At 49.6% G+C, this 25,411-nt stretch overlaps 1 protein-coding gene across 1 annotated transcript; it reads left to right on the plus strand.

The window, feature by feature from the left end:
* The first annotated feature begins 5,526 nt into the window (after positions 1-5,526).
* LOC310684556 (galectin-4-like) lies at positions 5,527-25,367 on the plus strand. Its single transcript, XM_083455893.1, has 10 exons — positions 5,527-5,644; positions 11,153-11,241; positions 12,724-12,925; positions 14,520-14,657; positions 16,575-16,622; positions 18,656-18,691; positions 20,310-20,339; positions 21,126-21,214; positions 22,218-22,377; positions 25,087-25,367. Exons 1-10 carry the CDS (start codon positions 5,600-5,602, stop codon positions 25,231-25,233), a joined length of 984 nt encoding a protein of 327 aa, XP_083312019.1. The 5' UTR covers positions 5,527-5,599; the 3' UTR covers positions 25,234-25,367.
* Positions 25,368-25,411: the final 44 nt, after the last annotated feature.

Below are 25,411 nucleotides of genomic sequence, written 5' to 3' on the forward strand. Positions count from 1 at the left end.
TACAGTATTTCTGTAAATAATCTTTAACCTTTTTCAGTTTTCTTCCACCAACTCTTCTCCCTGGTCTCGGATTCTGCCAGTCATTTCCACCAGTTCCATATAATCCATCAACTTCGTCCGCCATTCTTCCCGGGTGGGTAAAATCTTCTGTCCGATGCTCTTTGCTCTAGTCCTCTATCTGGTGGTCTTCTATCCGGTGCTCTTGGCTCTTCTAAGTTCTTCTGATAATGCCAACCCAAGATTCTCTCTCTTCTTTAGTTCGAAGGGTGATCAAGTAATCTCTTATTCTATTCTTCTCTTTTTTCCCTTAATCAAGTGGTTTTCAAAGGGTGTGAGAGGCGGGAAGATTCAAGGACAAAGAAACATTTAAACATTTCAGCGTAGTATACAGCATGTGATGCCCCCTTTTCCGGCCACTTCTGGGCCGTGTGCCAATTGGACGTGTGTCAATGGGTTGCTGCCCGTGGGATCAGAATTAATTTTTCTGTTTGTGGCACATGGATCGGTATCTTCAAAATGAGAGCAAGAGCTCTTCTCCACGACATATTGCTGTGAACAGGAATTTTCAGCTGACAAATAGGGAAGTTGACAAAATGTGGGATATCAGAAATAGATATAGACTTCTTTGGGCTGATGAGGAGATGGGAGTTTGCTTCTCTCAAATTAGACCTAATATAGATGAGATTACCCAGCACAAAGCAAGCCCACACCTCTCACTGAGTACTAGGTACATAGATAAGAGGCTTGTTTATCCTTATATTTTGGGAATGATTCCTATTCTTATGTAGCTGCGTTGTTTTATGCTTTCCGGGGGTCCCGTGATCATATTATAAAGCAGTCGTGTTCTGTGTTACCAATCAAGCACAGCAAGGAGCTGTTTCTTGTTTTCCAATGTATTTCTTACCAATAAAAAAATTCAGTGTGGTGTGAGCCTTAACCAGTTTCAACCCTTGCTGGTTCTTGTACATCCAAGATTCAGCCACGAGTATTTCAAGCTTCAAGGCTGGGTCTCAAAGCAGCTGTAACCTTGAAAAGCTACTGCTGTTCAGAGTGGACTAGAGTGGGCTAGGCCAAACCAATGGCCTGATTCTGTAGCAGCTTCCATGGCATTTTTGGGGTTCTGAACCAAGTCTCCACGACTCCAGGAAACGGGTCTTTGAATAGAACTGAGACCTAAAATAACAAGGAGGGCCATCTCAAAATTCATTGTTCGTCGGCCAGTCCTGCTCCCAGAACCGGGGCGGTTGTATCCCCACAATCTTGCAATCTCTCTACCCATCAGTGACAGGCTAGTGCCCGAACCTTCAAAAATAACCCTCGATCATGGATTTTAGAGGTTCTGTTCCGCTGGTGCCGCACTCCTTGGCCTCTGGCAGATTGAAATCTGCCTTTGTGGGCGGCTGATAACTGAGGCTTAGCAAACAAGCAATAAAGGCTAAAGGTTAGTTCAAGGGGAAGGTCTATATAGCTCAACGGAAGAGCATATAGAATAGATCCCAAGTTCAGACACTGGCTAAATCTCTGGGCAAAAACTGGGGGGAAACCCCTGAAGAGTTGCAGCCAGTCAGTGTAGGGAATATACGGAAAATTTTTCTCTCCCTCTCATAGCAGAGCTTGTGGACATTGTCAACGGATATTAGAAGATTTGGGACAGATAAATAATGATAATAATATTTTATACGCTGTGGGTTAAACCACAGAGCCTAGGACTTGCCGATCAGAAGGTCGGCGGTTCAAATCCCCACGACGGGGTGAGCGCCAGTTGCTCGGTCCCTGCTCCTGCCAACCTAGCAGTTCGAAAGCACGTCAAAGTGCAAGTAGATAAATGGGTACCACTCCGGCAGGAAGGTAAACGGCGTTTCCGTGCGCTGCTCTGGTTTGCCAGAAGCAGCTTAGTCATGCTAGCCACATGACCCAGAAGCTGTACACCGGCTCCCTCAGCCAGTAAAGCGAGAAGAGCGCCGCAACCCCAGAGTCGTCCGCGACTGGACCTAATGGTCAGGGGTCCCTTCCCGCTGGAGTGGTACCTATTTAGCTACTTGCACTTTGACATGCTTTTGAACAGCTAGGTTGGCAGGAGCAGGGACTGAGCAACGGGAACTCACCCCGTCGCAGGGATTCAAACCACCGACCTTCTGATTGGCAAGTCCTAGGCTCTGTGGTTTAACCCACAGCGCCACCCGTGTCCCTGTTGCTATAGGAGTGCCATGCAAATGCCAGCCCACTCAGCGCCTGTATGAGGAAACCACCTCCTTGCCCTTTGCCTCGGGCAACAAAAAGTCTTTGGGTGGCCTTGGCTTACATCTGTTTGAGTGGGCTGGCAACCTGGGCGCCCATCCCGTTGTCCCGTCTTCCAGCTGGCTGCTGCAGTCCAGAGTCCAACCGGTGGGGCATTGCCTCCATTTATGAGGCTCATCTATGAGTGTTCATTTATGGGTGCCCTCTTCCCTGGACCCAGCCCATCCTTCGCCACTCCCAGGTGGTTTCTGCAAAGACCTGCCACTTCACCCAGTCTCACCCACCCTCCCTTTCCACAAGCAAGGCTCCGGGAATGTTTGCTGTCAATTCATTCCCACTGCCCAGCCCAGCCACAGCAAACAGCGCACCCGCCTGTTAATGACCATTATTGGTTTCCCAGGGACAACAGTCTTGGGGGTTTTATTGTAGCTGCTTCCTCCCAGGGTGTTCTCGCCAGCTCCCCACGCAGCCCGCTCCGCAGGGAGGGCGTTTCAAAGATTTGCTAGCCAAGATAAAGAAAGGAGACAGGGGCAGAGGTCTTGGGTGAGGAGAATGTCAACGGCTGGGCTTGAAGCCAGAGCCCGAGTCGGGAAGGTACGATGCCATCAAATTTCCTCAAAGTGCCCTGATGCCACCTTTGTGCCACTTTAAAGAGCTGTGGCTCCCATATATATATATATATATATATATATATATATATATATATATCCATCCATCCTGGGGGCTATAGTTTGATGATTGGTTAAGAGACTCCCCTCACAGAACTACAATTCCCAGAGTTCCCTGGGAAGAGGGATTAGCTGTTAAGTCACTCTGGGAATTGTAGTTCCGTGAGAGGAATAAGAAATCCCCTAACTACTCTCAGCACCCATAACAAACTACAGCTCCCAGAATTCTCCCCCCCCCCCAATTTTTTAAATTCATTTTATAACAACCCAAACAGAAAAACAAATTCTTGTCTTATCCTTATTTTTTCCTAAACATCGTTAGGTGAGCTTCCCCAAGTCCCCCCTATCTGATTTTCATTTTACCTCAACTTTAGCAGTTTACATATATCATAATTTCTAGCCATTTTTTAAAAATCACACTTTTACCATAGAAATCTTCACATTTCATCACTTACAAATAATACCATTTTAAAATACACTATCTACTTCTAACCCTACAGCCTATATCCACTTCCAGAGCTGTTCTAGGATTTAAATATTAACATATTTTTTCAGATATTCTTTAAAGTTCTTCCAATCTTCTTCCACCGTCTCTTCTCTCTGGTCTCAGAGTCTCCCAGTCAGTTTGGCAAGTTCCATATAGTCCTATATAATGCTTTAGAAGGGAAGCCATATTGGTTTGAAGTGGCACCATAGAGCTTTAAATGTTTTGAGTAACTCCAGCAAAGAGGTTCACCGCTGGCACTCAGGTGGCAAACGCCAAGCATTTGGGGGGGGGCGCAGGTGGTGCTGTGGGTTAAACCACAGAGCCTAGGACTTGCCGATCAGAAGGTCGGCGGTTTGAATCCCCGCAATGGGGTGAGCTCCCGTTGCTCGGTCTCTGCTCCTGCCAACCTAGCAGTTTGGAAGCACGTCAAAGTGCAAGTAGATAAATAGGTACCACTCCAGCGGGAAGGTAAATGGCGTTTCTGTGCGCTGCTCTGGTTTGCCAGAAGCGGCTTAGTCATGCTGGCCACATGACCTGGAAGCTGTATGCCGGCTCCCTCGGCCAGTAAAGCAAGATGAGCGCCGCAACCCCAGAGTCGTCCGCGACTGGACCTAATGGTCAGGGGTCCCTTTACCTTTACCTTACTGTCCCCCTGTGGATCTGTCCCCCTGATCACATACCTTTGAAACCTTCCCTGCCGGGGTGATCACCCCGGTTTCACTCCTGCTTTGAGTTTGTTTCATTCAAGCCGCTTTCGAGGTATTACTCAGCGGCGAGAGGTGAACTCTGCACATGGACAGAAGAAACTTACCTTCCAACATCTTGAGACGCACATCTTACGGCCTATGCTCTCACACGTCACAGAGACCCAAAGATGTGCTTTTGGGGCGGAAGGGTTTGCACTGCCCCCCCCCAAAAAATGCGTGTTTTAGGGCATTGCATGAGATCACAGCCCAGAAAATGTGCTTTTTTTAAAGGGTGAGATATCAGCGTGGAATTGCACAAAATCTCGACACCCCAAATGACTTCTGTGCTCTCATGTGAAAAAACAGGGTGTCCCATTTTTTCCTGGACACTTGGGCAATATGTAGGATGTGACGAGCTTGGGGGCTAAAATTACCCAAGCTCTAAAACACCCATGCCTGCCCTGGCACCTTTCTGACGTCCGAAACTGCCCTTGTGGGAATTTTATGAAGTGCCCTAACTCTCTGAGCGCCTGTGTCCCACTCACATGACCACAAACGTTTAAGAATAACTAGTATTGCGTATGCTTCAGAGCTGATTGGCTCTTTGCAAAGACACAGCGGCAAACAGCTCTCGTTCTTCTTGCCCCGAATCCAGTAGATCTCCTCTGCAGCTAGGTGAACCGTTTCCCCAACCCCCTGCAAAATTTATTCCAGGTGAGCTGCTGATATACAGATGTTTCACTGGTGAAACCGTTTTCCCGGCACAGAGGAAAGCAAAATGGAAAGCTTGGCCTGTGAGATTTCCACAGTGGCGTAGCGTGGGTTGTCAGTACCCGGGGCAAGGCAAGTAATTCGTGCCCCCTAACCCGGGGCAAGGCAAGTAATTTGTGCCCCCCCCGCTGCACTGTCCCTCCCCCAGATAGTCCCTCTCTCTTTCTCCGCACCGCACGCCTGGCACCCTCCCCTCCACAGTGGGCAGTGACCCGGCGGCTCGGATCGGATTCGCACAGCCAGCACTGCAGTGAGAGAGAGTGAGTGAGCCAGGTAGGGGCAGAGAGCTGTGAGTGCGAGCACACCCCCCCCGATGTTGCGCCCGGTGCGGCCGGCCCCCCCTGCACCCCCCACGCTACGCCACTGGATTTCTGCCTGTCAGGCTGTTAAAAGCACCAGAGCAGCCCAGACGGATTGACAAATCTCTCTCGGCAGCACTAAACCCTGGTGACCTCCTATTTCCTTGCTCCAACCACTAGGCAAACCAAAATAGGAGCAAAACCCCCAAATTTTCCATTGCGGAACAGCCAGCAAGGTTCCCCCTCCCCGACTGCGTCCTTGGAGAAAGTCTGGGCTGAGGATAAGACAGGTGAGCTCCTCACCTGTTGAGATGGGTGGGTCCTGGCCAGACCTCCTGGCTGCTCCACCCCTTTGGAGCCAGGTGCTATAAAAGTATTCTTGGTGGCTCTGGGAGGTTTTCCTGCAGCCGGTCTTGATCCACATCCAACCAGAATTCAGACTGCAGCACCATGGCTTTCGTCCCAGCACCCGGTTACATGCCCACTTACAACCCGGTAAGCCTTCCACCTCCATCTCTCCCTGCGCAGTCTGTGCTCTCGTATTCTCTGCAAGAAAAGAATAACATTTGCCGTCACTTAACCTGAGTCTTCCGTTCCCTTTCCCCCCCAAAGACCTGCTCTGGGATTTTAAAAATTGCAGTTGTTCTGTTTAACTTATAACTCATTCGCTCTTACCCAGTCAAATGGGCAGGGTGCAAATTAATAATAATAATAATAATAATAATAATAATAATAATAGCTACCTTTTGCCCTGCTCTATCCAGGCACAGGTTCATGCTTTTATAGCTCTGTGTTTGAGCTCTCTCTCTCTCTCTTTTGGCCCAGAACTCGCCCCCCAACACCGCCCCCCCAGCTCTTTAAAGTTGAAGAGCCATGCATGATAATTCGTGTCTTCTGCGAATTGCAGTTGGCTCCAATTCACATTTAAAGAGCAGGTTATCGTGGGGAAAACTCCAGAGCAAAAGCGAGAGAGTGCTTGGACGCAGAACTTTAAAGTCTAGAGGAAAGAGTGGATCAGCCCTTGTTTATTTATTTAAATCAAACAGAAGCATTTGGCAGAGCGGCCTCTAAGGCGCCTTTAAATTTCATTTCAATTTGTATCACAAACAGGTTTTCCTATCTGAGGTTACTGTAGATTTGTATTGATAAGTAACCTTGCCTGACCCACACACATTCTCTCTGGAGAAGAATTTGCTACCGTTTTATCTAAGAGTTCTGTGCGTTTCTGAAGCTTGCGCTGCCTGGAGTTCGGTTCAAGCACTCCATCTGAGAACAAGCCCCTCCAAATCTCCCCATTCCCCCAGTCTAAGAACTGCCAGGGCACCATGAACGAAAGTGTGCGCAGTTCCTTTAGAAAGCACTCGCCACAACTGGTGCCTGGGATTTTAGGCCATTGAACTGTCCTAGCAAATTGCTTTGACACCGGTGACCTGCTGTCTATTTTATCAAGGGCGCCGGAAGTCACAGCAATTGTGACATGGAAAGCACTCCACAGACGTGCCTGCGTGTCCTCCCCACTCCCCTGGTTGCACTTTTATTAAAAGTTGTTGTTGTTTAGTCGTTTAGTCGTGTCCGACTCTTTGTGACCCCCTGGACCAGAGCACGCCAGGCACTCCTGTCTTCCACTGACTCCCGCAGTTGGGTCAAACTCATGCTGGTAGCTTCGAGAACACTGTCCCACCATCTCGTCCTCCGTCGTCCCCTTCTCCTTGTGCCCTCCATCTTTCCCAACATCAGGGTCTTTTCCGGGGAGTCTTCTCTTCTCATGAGGTGGCCAAAGTCTTGGAGCCTCCGCTTCAGGATCTGTCCTTCCAGTGAGCACTCAGGGCTGATTTCCTTCAGAATGGAAAGGTTTGATCTTCTTGCAGTCCATGGGACTCTCAAGAGTCTCCTCCAGCACCAGAATTCAAAAGCATCATTCAAAAGCATTATTAAAAGTAACACAATATAAATAATGGCAGGCGCCAATATAGTTTAAACGGCACAAGTCAAATGCAAAACCCTGGGTTATGCCCCTCTATAAATATTTCGGTTGCCACTGCTTCCACTCTTTCTGAGTTCCTGCTCCTCTGCCTGTCTCCACTCCTTGCTTGCTTGCTCACTTGGGGGGGGGGGGGAGCAGGTGAGCAGACGGTAAGAACCAGGGGAAAGAAAAACAGGACAAGGACACCCCCCCACCCCAAGGAGTTCAAAGTCGGGAAGCCAACTTTGGCGCAGACCTCGGGATGTGCCAGTAAGGTTGACTCCTGACTCTGACCTGGGCAGCATCCCAGACTATGTCCCAGAATCCTTTGCAATGCACAGAGATTTCCCCCGGGAGATTTGTCAAGGAGGGGAAGAAAATCCCTAAAACTAGGCAATTTACTCAATGCAGCAAATTTAACATTCTTCAAGATCCTAAACACGTTTCCGTGCGCTGCTCTGGTTCGCCAGAAGCGGCTTAGTCATGCTGGCCACATGACCCGGAAGCTGTACGCTGGCTCCCTCGGCCAATAAAGCGAGATGAGAGCCGCAACCCCAGAGTCGGTCACAACTGGACTTATCTGTCAGGGGTCCTCTATCTCGAGAGCCAGTGTGGTGTAGTGGTTAAGAGCAGTAGTCTCCTAATCTGGGGAACCGGGTTCGTGTCTCCGCTCCTCCACATGCAGCTGCTGGGTGACCTTGGGCCAGTCACACTTCTTTGAAGTCTCTCAGCCCCACTCACCTCACAGAGTGTTTGTTGTGGGTGGGAAGGGAAAGGAGAATGTTAGCCGCTTTGAGACTCCTTAAAGGGAGTGAAAGGCGGGATATCAAATCCAAACTCCTCCTCCTCCTCCTCCTCTTCTTCTTCTTCTTCTTCTTCTTCTTCTTCTTCTTCTTCTTCTTCTTCTTCTTCTTTTAACATAATAACACTAATACAGTGGTACCTTTGGATGCGAAAAGGATCCATTCCGGAGCCCCGTTCGCATCCTGAGTAGAATGTAACACGCGTCTGCGCATGCGCGGGTCGCGTTTCGCCGCTTCCGTGCACGCGCGTGATGTCATTTTGAGCGCCTGTGCATGCGCGAGCGGCGAAACCTGGAAGTAACACATTCCGTTACTTCCGGGTCACTGTGGAGCGTAACTTGAAAACCCTCAACCTGAAGCATATTTAACCCGATGTATGACTGTAATAATAATTTATTATTTATACCCCACCCATTATTTACACCCCACTCTGGGCAGCTTCCAACAAAATAGTCCTTCAGATATTAAAAGCTTCCCTAAACAGGGCTGCCTTCAGATGTCTTCTAAAAGTCTGCTAGTTGTTTTTTCCTTTGACATCTGGTGGGAGGGCGTTCCACAGGGCGGGTGCCACTACCAAGAAGGCCCTCTGCCTGGTTCGCTCCAGTGCTGCTTTTCCTGATGGAGACTTTGCCAGGTATATAATGCACCTGTTCCAATTTCCCTTTTAGCCAGGAATTTGAAGCGTTTGGTCAATTTTGTTTAATCAATGTGTTCTTCCTACACTAGCATAGTGTTTGAGCCCAGCTCCCTAATGCACGGCTAGGGGGGGCCATTGGGTTAACACAACAAGGCCTATGCCTTCATATGGGGGTGGGGAGGGCACTTCAATCCTGAATCCTGATCTTGCCAGTCCGACCCAGCTGGCAGAAATGTTCCCCTTCCTTGGTTTTTTCGTTTTAGTTCTGTGCGTGCAAAGATCTGATAAGGGTACGTGGCGATCCAGCCATCCAGCCGACCTCTTCCTCAATGCACCTTTCCCAAGTTCAGATCCTGTGGATAAAAGCAGAACTCATTTGCAGCTTGGACCTCAGCCAGCCTGCTCCACCCGAAGCGAGTCCGTTTCATAGCTGGATGGCTTAATAATTAACACGGCGCTTTCTGCAGATTCCCAACCGATCTTGCAAAGCAAAGGATGAGCTGGCAGCTCGGGCCATTCCGAGTTCTCGGGTTTCCAGTCTTAAGTACAATCCTCCACAATTTCTGAACCTGTTTTGAAATAAAAATAAAGAAAAGGTTATCGGGGAAACAATCAGGGCTTTGAGTGCAGGGTTCCCCAGATAGGCACCTTTTTGTCCTGATATACATAAGAACAGTAGAAGAGGCAGTGGCCCAATTCGCCCAGCACCCATCCAGCAGAGGTTCGAATCCCCGCGACGGGGTGAGCTCCCGTTGCACAGTCCCTGCTCCTGCCAACCAAGCAGTTCGAAAGCACAAAGTGCAAGTAGATAAATAGGTACTGCTCCAGCGGGAAGGTAAACGGCGTTTCTGTGCGCTGCTCTGGTTCGCCAGAAGCGGCTTAGTCATGCTGGCCACATGACCCGGAAGCTGTACGCCGGCTCCCTCGGCCAGTAAAGAGAGATGAGCGCCGCAACCCCAGAGTCGGTCACCACTGGACCTAATGGTCAGGGGTCCCTTTACCTTTACCTCAGGTGCATGAACTTGGATCTCGGTATATTGTAGGGTTACCAGACGTCCCCGTTTCCAGGGGACAGTCCCCGGATTTGCAAATCTGCCCCCAGACAAATTCCGTCCCCGGAATGTCCCCGGATTTCATTAAACGTCCCCGGGAAACATGACACCCTGCTCTCCTGCAGTAATATGCAGGTGGAGGGGTAGGAAGAGAAGAGATCACGGGTGGGCGGCCATTGCCAAGGCGGGGTGCAAGGCGCACGGTTTCTCTGCCGGGCAAGGTGCAAAGCTCTTCTTTTGCACCCTGTGAAACTCTCATAATGAAGGGGGAAGGGAGCAGGAGATTGGGGGAGGCTCGGGAGTCGTGGGCGGGCGGACCGCAGTTGTCCAGGAGGGGCTCAAGGCACACGGTTTCTCTGCTGGGCAAGGCATGGAGGGGTGAGATGACTTCGATCCCCTCGGCCAACTGGAGCAGCGGCAGAGCTGGCGCGGAGCCGGGGAGCTGAGAGTGAGAGGGAGCGTGAACGAGAGCGTGTCCCTGGCAGCCGGGAACTGCAGATATCAACTTGGAACAGGAAAGCCTTCTTTTAAGTTGAGGCTGCTTAAATTGAGGTGGCTCCATTGCAGGGGGTTGGCCTAGATGCCCCTCAGATATCCTTTCCAAATCTGTGATTCTGTGATCATCCCACCGTCATATTCTCAAACGCTGCTTCCAACTCCACTCCCCCAGGTTTCTCTCCTCCTCCGGACTTCTCAAGACAGCAAAACAGCTGATGTATAGATGTAATTAGGGATAATAAAGCATGTTTTCGTTTAGTCGTGTCCGACTCTTCGTGACCCCCTGGACCAGAGCACACCAGGCCCTCCTGTCTTCCACTGCCTCCCGCAGTTTGGTCAAACTCATGCTGGTAGCTTCAAGAACACTGTCCAACCATCTTGTCCTCTGTCGTCCCCTTCTCCTTGTGCCCTCCATCTTTCCCAACATCAGGGTCTTTTCCAGGGAGTCTTCTCTTCTCATGAGGTGGCCAAAGTCTTGGAGCCTCTGCTTCAGGATCTGTCCTTCCAGTGAGCACTCAGGGCTGATTTCCTTCAGAATGGAGAGGTTTGATCTTCTTGCAGTCCATGGGACTCTCAAGAGTCTCCTCCAGCACCATAAAACAAAAGCATCAATTCTTCAGCGATCAGCCTTCTTTATAGTCCAGCTCTCACTTCCATACATCACTACAGTGGTACCTCGGGTTACATACGCTTCAGGTTACGGACTCTGTTAACTCAGGAATAGTACCTTGGGTTAAGAACTTTGCTTCAGGATGAGAACAGAAATCGTGCTCCGGCAGCACGGCAGCAGCAGGAGGCCCCATTAGCTAAAGTGTTGCTTCAGGTTAAGAACAGTTTCAGGTTAAGAACGGACCTCCAGAATGAATTAAGTTCTTAACCCGAGGTACCCCTGTACTGGAAAAACCATAGCTTTAACTATACGGTCCTTTGTTGGCAAGGTGATGTCTCTGCATGTAATTTTTTTTTTTTAAGTGTCCCCGGATTCATTGGAAAGAATCTGGTAACCATGTATAATGCATCTCTCACACCCCCAAACCTCTTGTCTTTCAGCCCCTCCCTCATACCCAGCCGGTCCCTGGTGGGCTTCGCCCCGGCATGTCCATATATGTGGCAGGGAATGTCCCACAACATACCAAGAGGTAAGGGGTCCTTTCTGGGTAGGAGGGGTGGCCACAGAACTAGGACTGACCACCTGGGACCAGCTTACCTGTGAGATTACCTGAGCCTTCCATCCCGTCTCGACCACTTTTGATCTGCAGAACCGGCATCCTTACAGGTGCCACAAAACACCCCTTTCCACATTCGTATGAAATATTTTAGTCCGCATATTGACGCCTTGAGTTTACTCTTTTTTAGCAAATGCCCCAAACATCTTCTTTTTTTTAAAAAAGGCAAGTCTATCCAGACATGTAGAATGTTGGACATGTGTTCTAACCTGTTTTCAGCTTATCGTTGATTTTAATTGTTTTTCGAACGTTTACAAACTGCTCTTATTGAGAATTTTATTCTTTTATTATGTTTGGGAACTGCTTTGAGGTGGTTGTTTTTTACACTTAAGTGGTAAATAGTAAAGGTAAAGGGACCCCTGACCATTAGGTCCAGTCGTGGCCGACTCTGGGGTTGTATACAACTTCCAGGTCATGTGGCCGTTTACTGCCAGAGTGGTACCTATTTATCTACTTGCACTTTGACATGCTAGGTTGGCAGGAGCAGGGACCGAGCAATGGGAGCTCACCCCGTCGCTGGGGATTCGAACCGCTGACCTTCTGATCGGCAAGCCCTAGGCTTTTAACCCACAGTGCCACCCGCGTCCCTCAAGTAGTATATACATTTCATAGAATCATAGAATCATAGAATAGAATCATAGAATCATAGAGTTGGAAGAGACCACAAGGGCCATCGAGGCTTGACAACCATATGTCAGGAGTGGTCTGATGGTGGTTCCTGCTTGGCAGGGGGTTGGACTCGATGGCCCTTGTGGTCTCTTCCAACTCTATGAATCTATGATTCTATGATTCTAAGTGTTAAAAACAGTACAGCATTAAATATTAAAAACTTCCCTAAACAGGGCTGCCTTCAGATGTCTTTTAAAAAGAAGATAGCTTCTTATTTCCTTCACATCTAAAGGGAGGGCGTTCCACAGGGCGGGCGCCACTCTGCCTGGTTCCCTGTAACCTCACTTCTCACAACGAGGGTACCCCCAGAAGGCCCTCGGTGCTGGATCTCAGTGTCCAGGCTGAACGATGGGGATGGAGACACTCCTTCAGGTATACAGGACCGAGGCCGTTTAGGGCTTTAATAAAACCTCAAAGCAGTTTTCGAAAATGTGCGCATTTTAGCTTCAGATACTATAGCCTTAGAACTTGCTCCTCGCATGTTTTGAATCGTATTCCGAAGCAAGGACTAGTAACTTGCTATATATATATATATATATGAGGGCTAGTAACTTGCCTATTGTTATTTAAACAGAAGCCACCCTCTGAAGGATGCCAAATTCAGTGTGAATCAAGCCTTACGGGAAGTGGGGTGGAAAATATGGGCAACACAATATAACAGCAAACAGGTTGCCCTCTGACTACATTTTATTGTTTTCCCTGTTTCTTCCCAACCATGGTTTGCAGATTCAGCCTGAACTTTGTCTGTGGCATGAACGACGGGGCCGACATTGCACTGCACTTCAACCCTCGCTTTGATGGCAAAGACAAGGTCGTCTTGAACACCTTCCAAGGGGGCAAGTGGGGCAAGGAGGAACACCATAGCATGCCCCTCCAAAAGGGTTCACACTTTGAGGTCATCATCGTCGTCAACCCCGACGGATACCAGGTTCGTTTGAGCACCCAAGGGTGTAAGACCCACCCATTCTCTGTGTGGGTCCCAGAGTTCGTCGTCCGTTCAGCCTGAATGCAGGAGATGCTGATGTCTGTACACAATAGGTCAAATAGGTAAAGGGACCCCTGACCATTAGGTCCAGTTGTGACCGACTCTGGGGTTGCGGCGCTCATCTCGCTTTATTGGCCGAGGGAGCCAGCGTACAGCTTCCGGGTCATGTGGCCAGCAGGACTAAGCCGCTTCTGGCGAACCAGAGCAGCGCATGGAAATGTCGTTTACCTTCCCACCAGAGTGGTACCTATTGATCTACTTGTACTTTGACGTGCTTTTGAACTGCTAGGTTGGCAGGAGCTGGGACTGGACAATGGGAGTTCACTCAGTGGCGGGGATTTGAACCGCCGACCTTCTGATCGGCAAGTCCTAGGCTCTGTGGTTTAACCCACAGCGCCACCTGCGTCCCTAATAGGTTAAATAGCAGCCTCCTGCTCTGATGCCATGGAATGTTCAACAATATTTGACATCCGTGTAATTATACAAAATGTGCAAACTAGTGCAAACATACCATGATGAGACCAATATACATTGCCATTCTACAGATGTGTGCCCCATCCCTCCTGCTGCGATAAGCTTTTCTCCCAGATCTGCTTTTCTCCCAGATCCAGAAGAGGCATGAACAGGGCGTAGGAGAGGTTGGCTTCATGCAGGCACAGTCTTCAAATGCTTGGGGGGGGGGGGGAACCTGGAGACAAGGGGACTTAAGCATCTGTGGGGAGGCTGGGACCTTCGGTCTCAGCAACTGCTTCATGGTAGCAAGACCGACTGGAGATGAGCTGCTGTGCCCGTCAGGCCTGACACTCCTGTGTCTTTGCTAATAGTTCGCTCCAACTTTCTCAGTGTGATTTATTGCTGGCTCGCTCTTCAGTAGGGTTGCTGGGTGTGAAGGAAAGTGGGAGATGGGGTAGGAACGTAGCTGTCAACTTACAGATTTGAAAATAAGGGACCAGCAGCCTCGAAAATAAGGGATCAGCAGCCAAAATAAGGGATTTTCCGAGGGCCACAGCTATGTTCGACTTCTGAGCCCCTCCGAGCCAAAGGCAGAAAGCCCAGCCAGCAGCCAAACGAAGCCTCAAGTGGTGGTTCCCACAGCGCAGCAACCCGGCAAAGGGGATGTAGCAAGGAAAACCACCGTCACCTCTCCGCTGGGAAGCGCTGAGCAAAGGCGAGTCCCCAGGCAACGCGGCCGATTTGATCGGCACAAGGCATGCAAGCTCCACCCCCCAGTCGTTCTTAGACTCCTTATTGGGTGAGCAACGCAGCCAAGCAACACAGCTGGAGCCTCCCTCCTCCCTGGCTGGCAGGGAGGGAGGGAGAGGAGCTGCTTCCTTTGAAATCCGGGAAATTTAAGGGACATCATCAATAAGGGACAGCAGCGGGACACGGCGCTGGGATAAGGGACTTTCCCGCCAAATAAGGGACGGTTGACAGCTATGGGTAGGAATGGAATGGAGCGGCTGAAATGATTGGGGCAGACTCTCGGGGGGCTGCAAAGGGGCTCACTTGCACCTCCTCCTCATTTGTGTCCCGGCAGATCCTTGTGAACAGGAACCCCTTTTGCACCTTCGGCCACCGGATCCCTCCTGAGCGAGTCCAGGCTGTGCAGGCCAATGGTGACCTGGAGCTGCAGTCAGTGACCACCATCGGAGGAGGAGCCATGATGGGAGGCGGGGTGAGCATCCGAGATCGTGGAAGGGGGACCATTTTCACCCTTCTGGACAAGTTTCTGGGGTGCCATGCGGCAGCAGTGGGAGGGGTCAGAAGCAAAAGTGGGTGGAGCAATGGATGCTAATTTACTCTCATGCAGAAACACACCCTCTCTATCGTCCAATCAGGCAAGCGAGAATCTTTATCAGAGTTCAAAGACACATTCCAGGAAGGCAAAAAGGAGGGCTTGTAGATAGGGGTGTGGTCTGTGTGGGAGTGGCCTAAGGAGAGGGGGTGTGGCCTAAGGAGATGGGTCAGGGCTTGGGAAGAGTGCTAGAGGCCAGATAAAGAGTTCTCAAGGCCCACATTTGGCCCCCCAGGCCTGAGGTCTCCCACTCCTAAGTAGAGATGGGGGTGGACTTTGATTCGATTTCCATTTGATGGCAAATCCAAAACAATACGAAAAGCGAAACACAGCCCTTCTGCAAAATTCACACTACCCTGAATTTTGCAGGGTGGTTCGCCAAACAGCCAGCATTTCCCAAAATGCACGCAAGAGCAAATAAGAATTAACGCTATAGAGTAGATGGCATATAAGGGAGAAACAGCTTGCAAAATATGTTAGCCAAAACTGCGTATTAAATAGTGATCGCTAGGAGAAATTTGCACTAAGATGCTGGTGGGTTTTCACGAGGGTTAAATTGCAAATTGCTGCAGAAGTCCGGAGAACTGAACTTAACATCAAGGAATGGAAAACAGCGGATCCACAAGCAGTGAAACGAAGCAGCAATAAATCAATTTGCTGCCTCTTTGCGATGGCCAAAAACCACCTGAGGTGGCTGCTTCACTCTACCCAACAGTAGAGCCGGCCCTGTTAAGAGTCACAAAATGAAATGCAGTGGTACCTTGGGTTACAAACTTAAATCGTTCCGGAGGTCCGTTCTTAACTTGAAACCGTTCTTAACCTGAGGCGAGCTTTCCCTAATGGGGCCTCCTGCTGCCGCCGCACCGCTGGCACGTGATTTCCGTTCTCATCCTGGGGCAAAGTTCTCAACCCGAGGTACTACTTCTGGGTTAGCGGAGTCTGTAACCCGAAGTGTTTTCTAACCCGAGGTACCACTGTAATGGTCTCTCTCTGTAGGAAAGGGAAAGGTGCCCATGGCCATTTCTGCCATAGGCGACAAAACAGTGGAAACCTTCACTGGGTACAGGACACCAAGAATTGGAAGGGTCTTGGGGCACCATCCAGACTGACGCCACTCCGAACCCACGCAAACAGCTTGACTGGCCTCGAGTTCTAGGCTCCTTAACTTTGAGCAGAGCAGGAGAGAGATGACGTTCACTCCTCCTCCTGAGTTGGGGAAGCCAGTGTGGTGTAGTGGTTAAGAGCGGTGGACTCGTAATCTGGGGAACCGGGTTCGCTTCCCCACTCCTCCACATGCAGCTGCTGGGTGACCTTGGGCTAGTCACACTTCTCTGAAGTCTCTCAGCCCCACTCACCTCACAGAGTGTTTGTTGTGGGGGAGGAAGGGGAAGGAGATTGTTAGCCGCTTTGAGACTCCTTCGGGTAGTGATAAAGCGGGATATCAAATCCAAACTCTTCTTCTTCCAGATGTGGTTGGACCACAACTCCCAGCGGCCCCAGCCAATCAGCCAATGGTCAGGGGTTGATGGGAGTTGTAGTCCGGCAAAATCTGGAAGGCTGCTGGTTCCCCGTCGCTGATCTACAGCAGGGTTTCCCAAACTGTTTTTGAACTACAACTCCCATCGCCTCCAGCTAGCGAGGCCACTGGTCAGGGATGATGGGAATTGTAGTCCGAAAACAGAGAGAGACCCAGATTATGGGAAGAGGCCCGCTGTTTCCCCAGCCATGAAATGGGCGCAGACGAAAGGCCCCCCCTCCCAATTGCCTCAATCTTCTTTGCTTCTTTTTCTGTTGCAGGGCATGCCAGGAATGCCAGGACAGCAGTATCCACCAATGGGGATGCCAGTAAGTACTGCGAGGAGGCGGGGAATTTCAAGGGGGCGGGGACTGGGCAGGGCACAGGTTGTGTTTGGGTGGTGCGTGTGTGGTGCTGGGGAGATGGGATGAGAGGCAGTGTGGAGCAGTGGTTAGAGCGCCGGGCTGTGACCGAGGCGACCAGGGTTCGAATCCTCGCACTGGGTGACCTTGGGCCAGCCACTGCTCCTCAATCTAGCCTACCTCACAGGGTTGTTGTAAGGATAAACTGAGGGGGGGTGAGGACTGCTCACACCGCCTTGAGCTCCTTGGAGGAAAAGGTGGAGCAGATATACATCAACAAATAGAGATTTTACGTCTCGGGAGGCCAAATGGAGAGTTCTGTGCAGGTCTGATAAATTCTGCCGCACCACAACCTCAATTGAATGGTCTGCGTATACCACAATTTTTTTAATAGCATTTGCAAAAATTATTCTCCCATGTTCTGGATCTCTTGCTCGTTGAGGCAACAACAATTGCTTTCAAATTCTCTACAAATGGGTTTGGGGCACCACAATACACAAAGCGCAACAGGCGTATTTTTCGCTCTATAGGACGCACCGGACCACAAGACGCACCTAGTTTTTAGAGGGGGAAATCAAGAAAAAAAATATTATTTCCCCCCAGGCCCCAAAGAGCAGCGGACAGGCTGTGCGCTGTCCGCTTCTCCCAGAGCTTCTCAGGGCTGCGGAGGAAGCCCAGGTCCCCCCCCCCCAGCCCCAAAGAGCAAAGAAGCCAAGACAGTGAGCAGGATCCATCCCACTGGCTGTCTTGTCTTCTGCCATAGCCGCGAAACCTCTCCAGCCGGGAGCTAAACCTCTCTAGCACGGCTAAAGAAGCCAAGGCAGCGAGCGCGATCCATCCCTCTCGCTGCCTTGGCTTCCTCTTTAGCCTTGCGCAGCCTCTCCCGCCGGAGGGGGTGTGCGCGGCTATGGCAATAACCCCTACCTCCCGCAAAAGCCCACAGGAGCCACGCACCCTTTAAGCAGCGTGTGGTTCCTGCGGGCTTTTCTACGAGGAGGGAGAAGGGACTGACTGGCCGCGTCAGTCCCTTCTCCCTCCTGGGGAAAAGCCCGCAAGAGCCGCGCGGAGCTTGTGTGCAGCTCTTGGGGGCTTTTCCTGCCTGCCTCCCCCCTGCATTCGCTCCATAGGACGCACAGACTTTCCCCCTTAGTTTTTAAGTGGGGAAAAGTGCGTCCTATGGAGCGAAAAATACGGTAATAATTGTGAACATTTCATTGGTTGTGAGTTCCTGTATAACACAATTCTTAGGTAAAATTAGAAAAGTCCTCAAGGTAACGAGAACAACACAGCCGATGTAGACTGCTGCCACAAGGGTTGTGTTATACAGGAACTCACAAGAAGAAACAATAAGAAAAGATAAGAAAATAATAAATGTATTGTGACCAGAAACTCTTGGAAGATTGGAGTAAATATACAAGTTATTTGAAAGACAATTGTAACCAACTGACTTTGCGTGTAGGACTACAAGAAGTTTTGTAAGGAGAACTATATGAAATATTGCAGAAAATATTTATGGGAATGGATTTTAAGTTATGGGTTATTAAAAGTAATAGGATAACAAATGTAAGATTAAGGGATGAGGTTTGAAAATTTTGACGCGATTGATGAAAGTCTCAGGCTAAAATAGCCAAGATGTTGCATAAGACGAGATGAGATGTTCTGTTTAGAAAACATATGTAAAAACTAATAAAAATGTATATTAAAAAAAGAAAAGAAGAAATGTATTATCATAAGTTATACGCTGTATATATGAACGGTATATGTTGCACATACTGGGCTAGACCTTTACGTTAGGAAATAACCAATAACATGTTCACAGTTAATATTATTCAGCCTGTTGCGCTTTGTGTATTGTGATAACTGTATTTGTGCCGCAAGGTATTGAATTTGTTTTGGGTTTGGGGCACCAGGCAGATGCCCGATTGTGCCAACCTCTTGACGCTGGCACAGAATTTAGTCCCCGCTTTATAATTTCTCTCTCTCTCTCTCTCTCTCTTTAGGGCATGATGCCAGCATACCCGTCTCCCAACCTTCCCGTAAGTACTGCGAATAGACAGCGGGAAGAAGCATAAAACTTTCCCAGCAGGCTGACTTGCTTAGAGCTGACCAGTATGATTATTTTTATATATATATATATATATATATATATATATATATATATATATATATGATTTTCACAATTATAACAAAAACAACATAACAAAAGAAGAAACAACAACAGAAAAACATACAACCCCCCCAACAATAAAAAACATAATCTTTATCCCCTATCTCTTAAAACCCAAATTTTATTTACATTGTTAATTGACTTCCTCAAATCCCTCCCTTCTGAATTTCTTTGTATCTGCATGTAACAGCTTTCCAATATCATTCCAGCTCTTATCTAATTTATTCACTTTTCTTACAGTTCTGAATCCCGTTTATTTAATTAAATCCTAATTTAATCCTGGGACTATTTGGTACTTTCAAGTGATTTCAAGTTTTTTATATTACAATATTTATTCAAATATGGGACACGGGTGGCGCTGTGGGTTAAACCACAGAGGCTAGGACTTGCTGATCAGAAGGTCGGCGGTTCGAATCCCCGCGATGGGGTAAGCTCCCGTTGCTCGGTCCCTGCTCCTGCCAACCTAGCAGTTCGGAAGCACATAAAGTGCAAGTAGATAAATAGGTACCGCTCCGGCGGGAAGATAAACGACGTTTCTGCTTTGGTTCGCCAGAAGTGGCTTAGTCATGCTGGCCACATGACCCAGAAGCTGTACGCCGGCTCCCTGGGCCAATAAAGCGAGATGAGCGCCGCAACCCCAGAGTCGGTCACGACTGGACCTAATGGTCGGGGTCCCTTTACTTTTACCTTATATATATGGGACGTGGGTGGTGCTGTGGGTTAAACCACAGAGCCTAGGACTTGCCAATCAGAAGGTCGGCGGTTCAAATCCCCACAATGGAGTGAGCTCCCATTGCTCGGTCCCTGCTCCTGCCAACCTAGCAGTTCGAAAGCACGTCAAAGTGCAAGTAGATAAATAGGTACCACTCCGGTGGGAAGGTATAAACGGCGTTTCCATGCACTGCTCTGGTTCGCCAGAAACGGCTTAGTCATGCTGGCCACATGACCCAGAAGCTGTACGCCGGCTCCCTCGGCCAATAAAGCGAGATGAGCGCCGCAACCCCAGAGTCGGCCACGACTGGACCTAACGGTCAGGGATCCCTTTACCTTTACCTTTATTTATTCAAATAGTCCTTAAATTTCTTCCAATCGCCTTGATAGTCCTCCTCTTTCTAGTCGCGGATTCTTCCAGTCAGGTCGGCCAGCTCCAAAAAGTCCAACATCTTCATCTGCCATTCTTCCACCCTTGGAATTTCTTGAGACTTCCAGTTTGTTGCTAACAGCAGTCTTAAAGTGATTAAAGTGTTAGACCTGGGAGACCACAGTTCGAATCCCCGCTGGGCTGCCTCTCAGCTTAGCCTCCCTTGCAGGGTTGTTGTGAGGATTAAAGGAAGAAGGGGAAGAACTGTGTATGAATGATGAATAACAAAAGGAGGAAGGCTGGTTCAGATGGCTATTTCTTCCCGGTGCTCATGGGATTCAGGTTGGGAGTCTCTGAGTGGATGCTGAACAGGTAAATGACCTCTTTGGGGTTTCTTCCCTCACAGGTGATGAATGCTCCTGCTTCCTACCACCCGGTAAGTGTTTGCGGGATTTGTTGCTATCTTCCTTTCTCTCTCTCCTTGCTGATTCTCAGCCAGTCCAGAGCCTGCAATCTTCATCTGAGGCCCTGCTCTGTGCAGATCGTGTTTTTGGCTAATAAAGAGTTAACTCCAACTTCGACAGTGTGATTTATTGCTGGCTTGCTGCTGGAAGGGTTAAGTTGCTTGGAATAGGAAAAAGTGTTGCTGCGCTCAGTTCCTGCTTGCAGGCTTCCCCTATGGCAGGGGTCAGCAATTTTTTCAGCAGGGGGCCGGTCCACTGTCCCCACTGTCCCTTAGACCTTGTGGGGGGCCGGACTATTTGGGGGGGGGGGATGAATGAATTCCTTTGCCCCACAAATAACCCAGAGATGCATTTTAAATAAAAGGACACATTCCACTCATGTAAAAACACGCTGATTCTTGGACTGTCTGCAGGCCGGATTTAGAAGGCGATTGGGCCGGATCCTGCCCCCAGACCTTAGTTTGCCTACCCATGCCCTATGGGGATCTGCCTTGGGGCCTGATCCAGCTATAGGGCTGCTCAGATGTCCTCCTAAGCTTGGGCCATATTTTCCCCAGCTTGCCTCTCTTAGCCCCTGAACAGCAAACATCCCTGTGTTCCAGACACACTGGTAGCTTGAGAAAGTTTTGTATATTGCCTTGAATAATAGAATCTTAGTGTTAGTTGGAAGGGACCCAAGGGTCATCTAGTCCAGCCCCCTGCAATGAACATGCTTTTCAACTCCCGCAGTCATATATCTCTATAAACTCGTGTTTCAGCAAGTGCCATACCGAGGCAACCTCGCTGGAGGGCTGGGATCCAAGAAGACCATCGTGCTGAGAGGATTCATTCCAGCGCATGCTAAACAGTAAGCCGTCCTGTTTCTGCCTGTTTCCGTGAATAAGTGGCAGCCCTTTTCTTCTAGACCAGGGAATGGCATTAATGCAAACATTGAGCACTACTCCCTCACAGCAATTAGACCCCCTTTCCACCTGATTCTCCTTGGAGACTCAGATCCCCACTGCTCTTCAGCCCATTTGGGAGTCCTGAGTTCGAGTTTCATCTTGCTGAATACCAGAGCTATTAGAGGCTGAGAGTGATAAAAAATATTGGGCTTTTCATGCGCTGTGCAAGAGAATGAGGAACCTGCAACCTCCCAGCTGTAGTTCGGCAGCTTCTGCATGGCCTCAGGTTCCCCAGCGATCGCTCCATGAAAACTGACAGGCAACAGGTTCAGGTTATGCCACACAAAAGGACTCCTTCCTTCTGTGAAAAGTTAGCACATGGCATTCACCTGAGACAAGACGCAGGCACTGTCGCCCGAAGCTGGCTTTAAGAATGGACTTAGAATGATTTGCAAAAGGGGGCAGGCCTGCCAAATGCAATAAGCGGTGCTTGCTACGCAGAGCCCCCGTGGTCAGAGGCATTTTACCTCTGAATAACAAAAATTGCAGACAAATTAACAAGGGTGTGGGGGTCTGATTCCTTTGCGCCCTGATTTGTGGGCTCCCCAGAGGTGTCCAGCAGGGCTGTTATAGGAAACAGGAGGCCTTTGGTTTGACCCAGCACAAATATTCTTATTTTATTCATTTATTTATTCATTCTTCCTGTAAAATCGATATACCGCTCAGTTGCAGAAAACCTCAAAGCAGTTTGTGAAACAAACAGAACGGTAAGGTTATTATTGAAAATGGTTAAAGTGCCCAGAAAATTAAAAAACTTCAGTAAACTAAAAGCATGCCATCATTCTAAACACCCATCAAAACAAAAATAGCTTTTGACAGAGTCGAGTGGCGCCTGCCTGATGTCCATAGGCAGGGAGTTAAAAGATTGATTTCTTATAAATCCTTTCCTTCCTCCTCCTCTTCCAGATTCCGGATCAACTTCAAAGCTGGCCCGGATACTGTCCTGCACATCAACCCCCGCATGAACGAGCGTGCTGTGGTCAGGAACAGCTTCCTGAACGGCCAATGGGGACGTGAGGAGAGGGAGCTGTCTGTCAACCCCTTCCAAGCCGGGCAATACTTTGACGTGAGTGTTCATTCGCCCATAGCTGAGATCGGCCCCAGCCAGGATGGGATGGTGGGGTTGGGGAGCAATGGTGCAGTTAAATAACTTTAGATGGTGATGTTTCTCGCCGCAAAAAAAAGAGCCAAAATCCCGGGAAGAGGGTCGTCGCTCCGTGGCAGTTGCTTCGGGCAAAAGATTCCTGCATTGCAGGGGGTTGGACTAGATGACTCTTGGGGTCCATTCCACCTCTACAATTCTATGAGTCTATGGTCCATAAGGGGACATGGGTGGCGCAGTGGGTTAAACCACAGAGCCTCTTGGGCTTGCTGATCAGAAGGTCGGCGGTTCGAATCCCTGTGACAGGGTGAGCTCCCGTTGCTCGGTCCCAGCTCCTGCCAACCTAGCAGTTCGAAAGCACGTCAAAGTGCAAGTAGATAAATAGGTATCGCTCCGGCGGGAAGGTAAACGGCGTTTCCGTGCACTGCTCTGGTTCACCAAAAGCGGCTTAGTCATGCTGGCCACATGACCTGGAAGCTGTACGCCGGCTCCCTTGGCCAATAAAGCGAGATGAGCGCCGCAACCCCAGAGTCGGCCACGACTGGACCTAATGGTCAGGAGTCCCTTTAGCTTTACCTTTATGGTCCATAAGGGCAGCAGATCCTGACTCCAAAGAATGGCAGCGGCAACTGCAGCACACTGCTTGGAGACCAGATCTGCCCCTTCCTTGGCACCCCCATGCCACCCCCTCTGTGTCCTCTTGGCGAAGGCAGACGCTGAGGATCTCCTCAGATAATAATAATAATAATAATAATAATAATAATAATAATAATAATAATAATTTATTTATATCCCGCCCTTCCCAGCCCAAGCTGGGCTCAGAGCGGCTAACAACAATAAAAGTAACACAACATTCTAAAATCAATTCATTCTAAAATCAATTCAAAATCAAATTCATGGCAACCATTGGGCTAGAGTTCTGTGAGGATTACCAAAGGCTGTGCCCTGGCCAAAGGCCTGGTGGAACAGCTCTGTCTTGCAGGCCCTGCAGAAAGATGTCAAGTCCCACAGGGCCCTAGTCTCTGGTGACAGTGCATTCCACCAGATCGGGGCCACAACCGAAAAAGCCCTGGCTCTGATTGAGGCCCGCCTAAACTCCCTGTGGCCTGGGACCTCCAATATATTTTTGTTTGAAGACCGTAAGGTCCTCCGTGAGACATACCAGGAGTGGCGGTCCCATAGGTACGAGGGTCCTGGGCCATATAGGGCTGGTTAAAACTAGCACCTTAAACCTGATCCTGTACTCCACCGGGAGCCCGTGCAGCTGGTATAGCACCGGGTGAATGCGATCCCGCGGCAAGGACCCCGTAAGGAGTCTCGCTGTGGCATTCTGCACCCGCTGGAGTTTCTGGGTCAGTCTCAAGGGCAGCCCCACGTGGAGCGAGTTACAATAATCCAGTCTGGAGGTGACCGTCGCGTGGATCACAGTGGCGAGGTCAGGGCGAGAGAGGTAAGGAGCCAACTGCTTAGCTTGGCGGAGATGAAAAAAATGCCGCCTTTGTTATAGCTGCAATCTGCGCCTCCATGGAAAGGGAGGCATTGAAGATTACACCCAAACTCTTAACGGATGGTACTGGCACTAATTGCACCCCTGCAAGAGATGGGCGTTGTTCTCGACTTTTATTCCCCTCTTGCTCCCAGTGTAGGTCTCAACTCCTGATGGGGGCCCCCCGCCATTTTGTGGTCTGCCTCAGGGGCCAAAATTGAATCCTGCTTTTCATTCGTGCAAATCGCAAAGCGGCTTACAAACAATAATAGAATTGTGGAGTTGGAAGGGACCCAAGTCCAATGCAGGAATCTCAGCTAAAAGCATCCATGGCTGATCACCCTCCAACCTTGGCTTAAAAACCTCTGAGGCAGGAGAGCTCACAGCTTTCTGAGCAAGGCCATTCCCCTGTCGAACCGCTCTCCCTGTCAGAAAGTTCATCCTGACGTTCAGTCGGGATCTCCTTCCTCATATAACAGAGCAGAACATCACAAACGCAGCAGAAACATAGCTGTCAACAGTCCCTTATTTGACGGGAAACTCCCTTATCCCAGCGCTGTGTCCCGCTGCTGTCCCTTATTGATGATGTCCCTTAAATTTCCCAGGTTTCAAAGGAAGCAGCTCCTCTTCCTCCCTCTCTGCCGGCCAGGGAGGAGGGAGGCTCCAACTGTGTTGCTTGGCTGCGTTGCTCACCCAATAAGAGTCTCAGAACGACTGGGGGGTGGAGCTTGCATGCCTTGTGCCAATCAAATCGGCCGTGTTGCCTGGGGTCTCGCCTTTGCTCAGCGCTTCCCAGCGGAGAGGTGACGGTGGTTTTCCTTGCTGCATCCCCTTTGCGGGGTTGCTGCGCTGTGGGAACCACCGCTTGAGGCTTCGTTTGGCTGCTAGCGGGGCTTTCTGCCTTTGGCTTGGAGGGGCTCAGAAGTTGATCATCGCTGTGCCCCTTGGAAAATCCCTTATTTTGGCTGCTGATCCCTTATTTTCGAGGCTGCTGGTCCCTTATTTTTATATCTGTAAGTTGACAGCTATGAGCAGAAACCATACAGAATAATTGACAGATCCTCAATAAAATATTGAGCTAAGTTGGGGCCAGCCTTTTGGCCTCTGTGAGAACAGGGACTGGGTGAGCCGTGGGCCCGATCCGGCAGGCCTTTTCTGACGCTCTCCTTCTCCCCACCCCGAAACAGCTTTCCATCCGCTGCGGCAATCAGCGCTTCAAGGTGTTTGCCAACGGCCAGCCCCTCTTCAACTACAACCATCGCTACCAGAACTTCCAGCGCATCGACACGCTCGAGATCGACGGAGATGTGGAGCTTTCGTACATTCAGTACTGAGCCAAGAAGGAATGGGATGGGAGTCACAAGCACCCAGCACCCAGCTGCATTTTCTATGCAACACCCACCTCCTTTGGCTTGAGGAAGAAATGGAATTTCTAATTGGCAGCTGCAATAAAGCGTCTTGTTTTGAAGGAGTGTGTTGTGTGAGTGCTTCTTTGCACAAACAGGGCAAGAC

Source organism: Podarcis tiliguerta, assembly GCF_965153285.1.
Source record: "Podarcis tiliguerta genome assembly, chromosome: 8".
Lineage (NCBI taxonomy): Eukaryota > Metazoa > Chordata > Lepidosauria > Squamata > Lacertidae > Podarcis > Podarcis tiliguerta.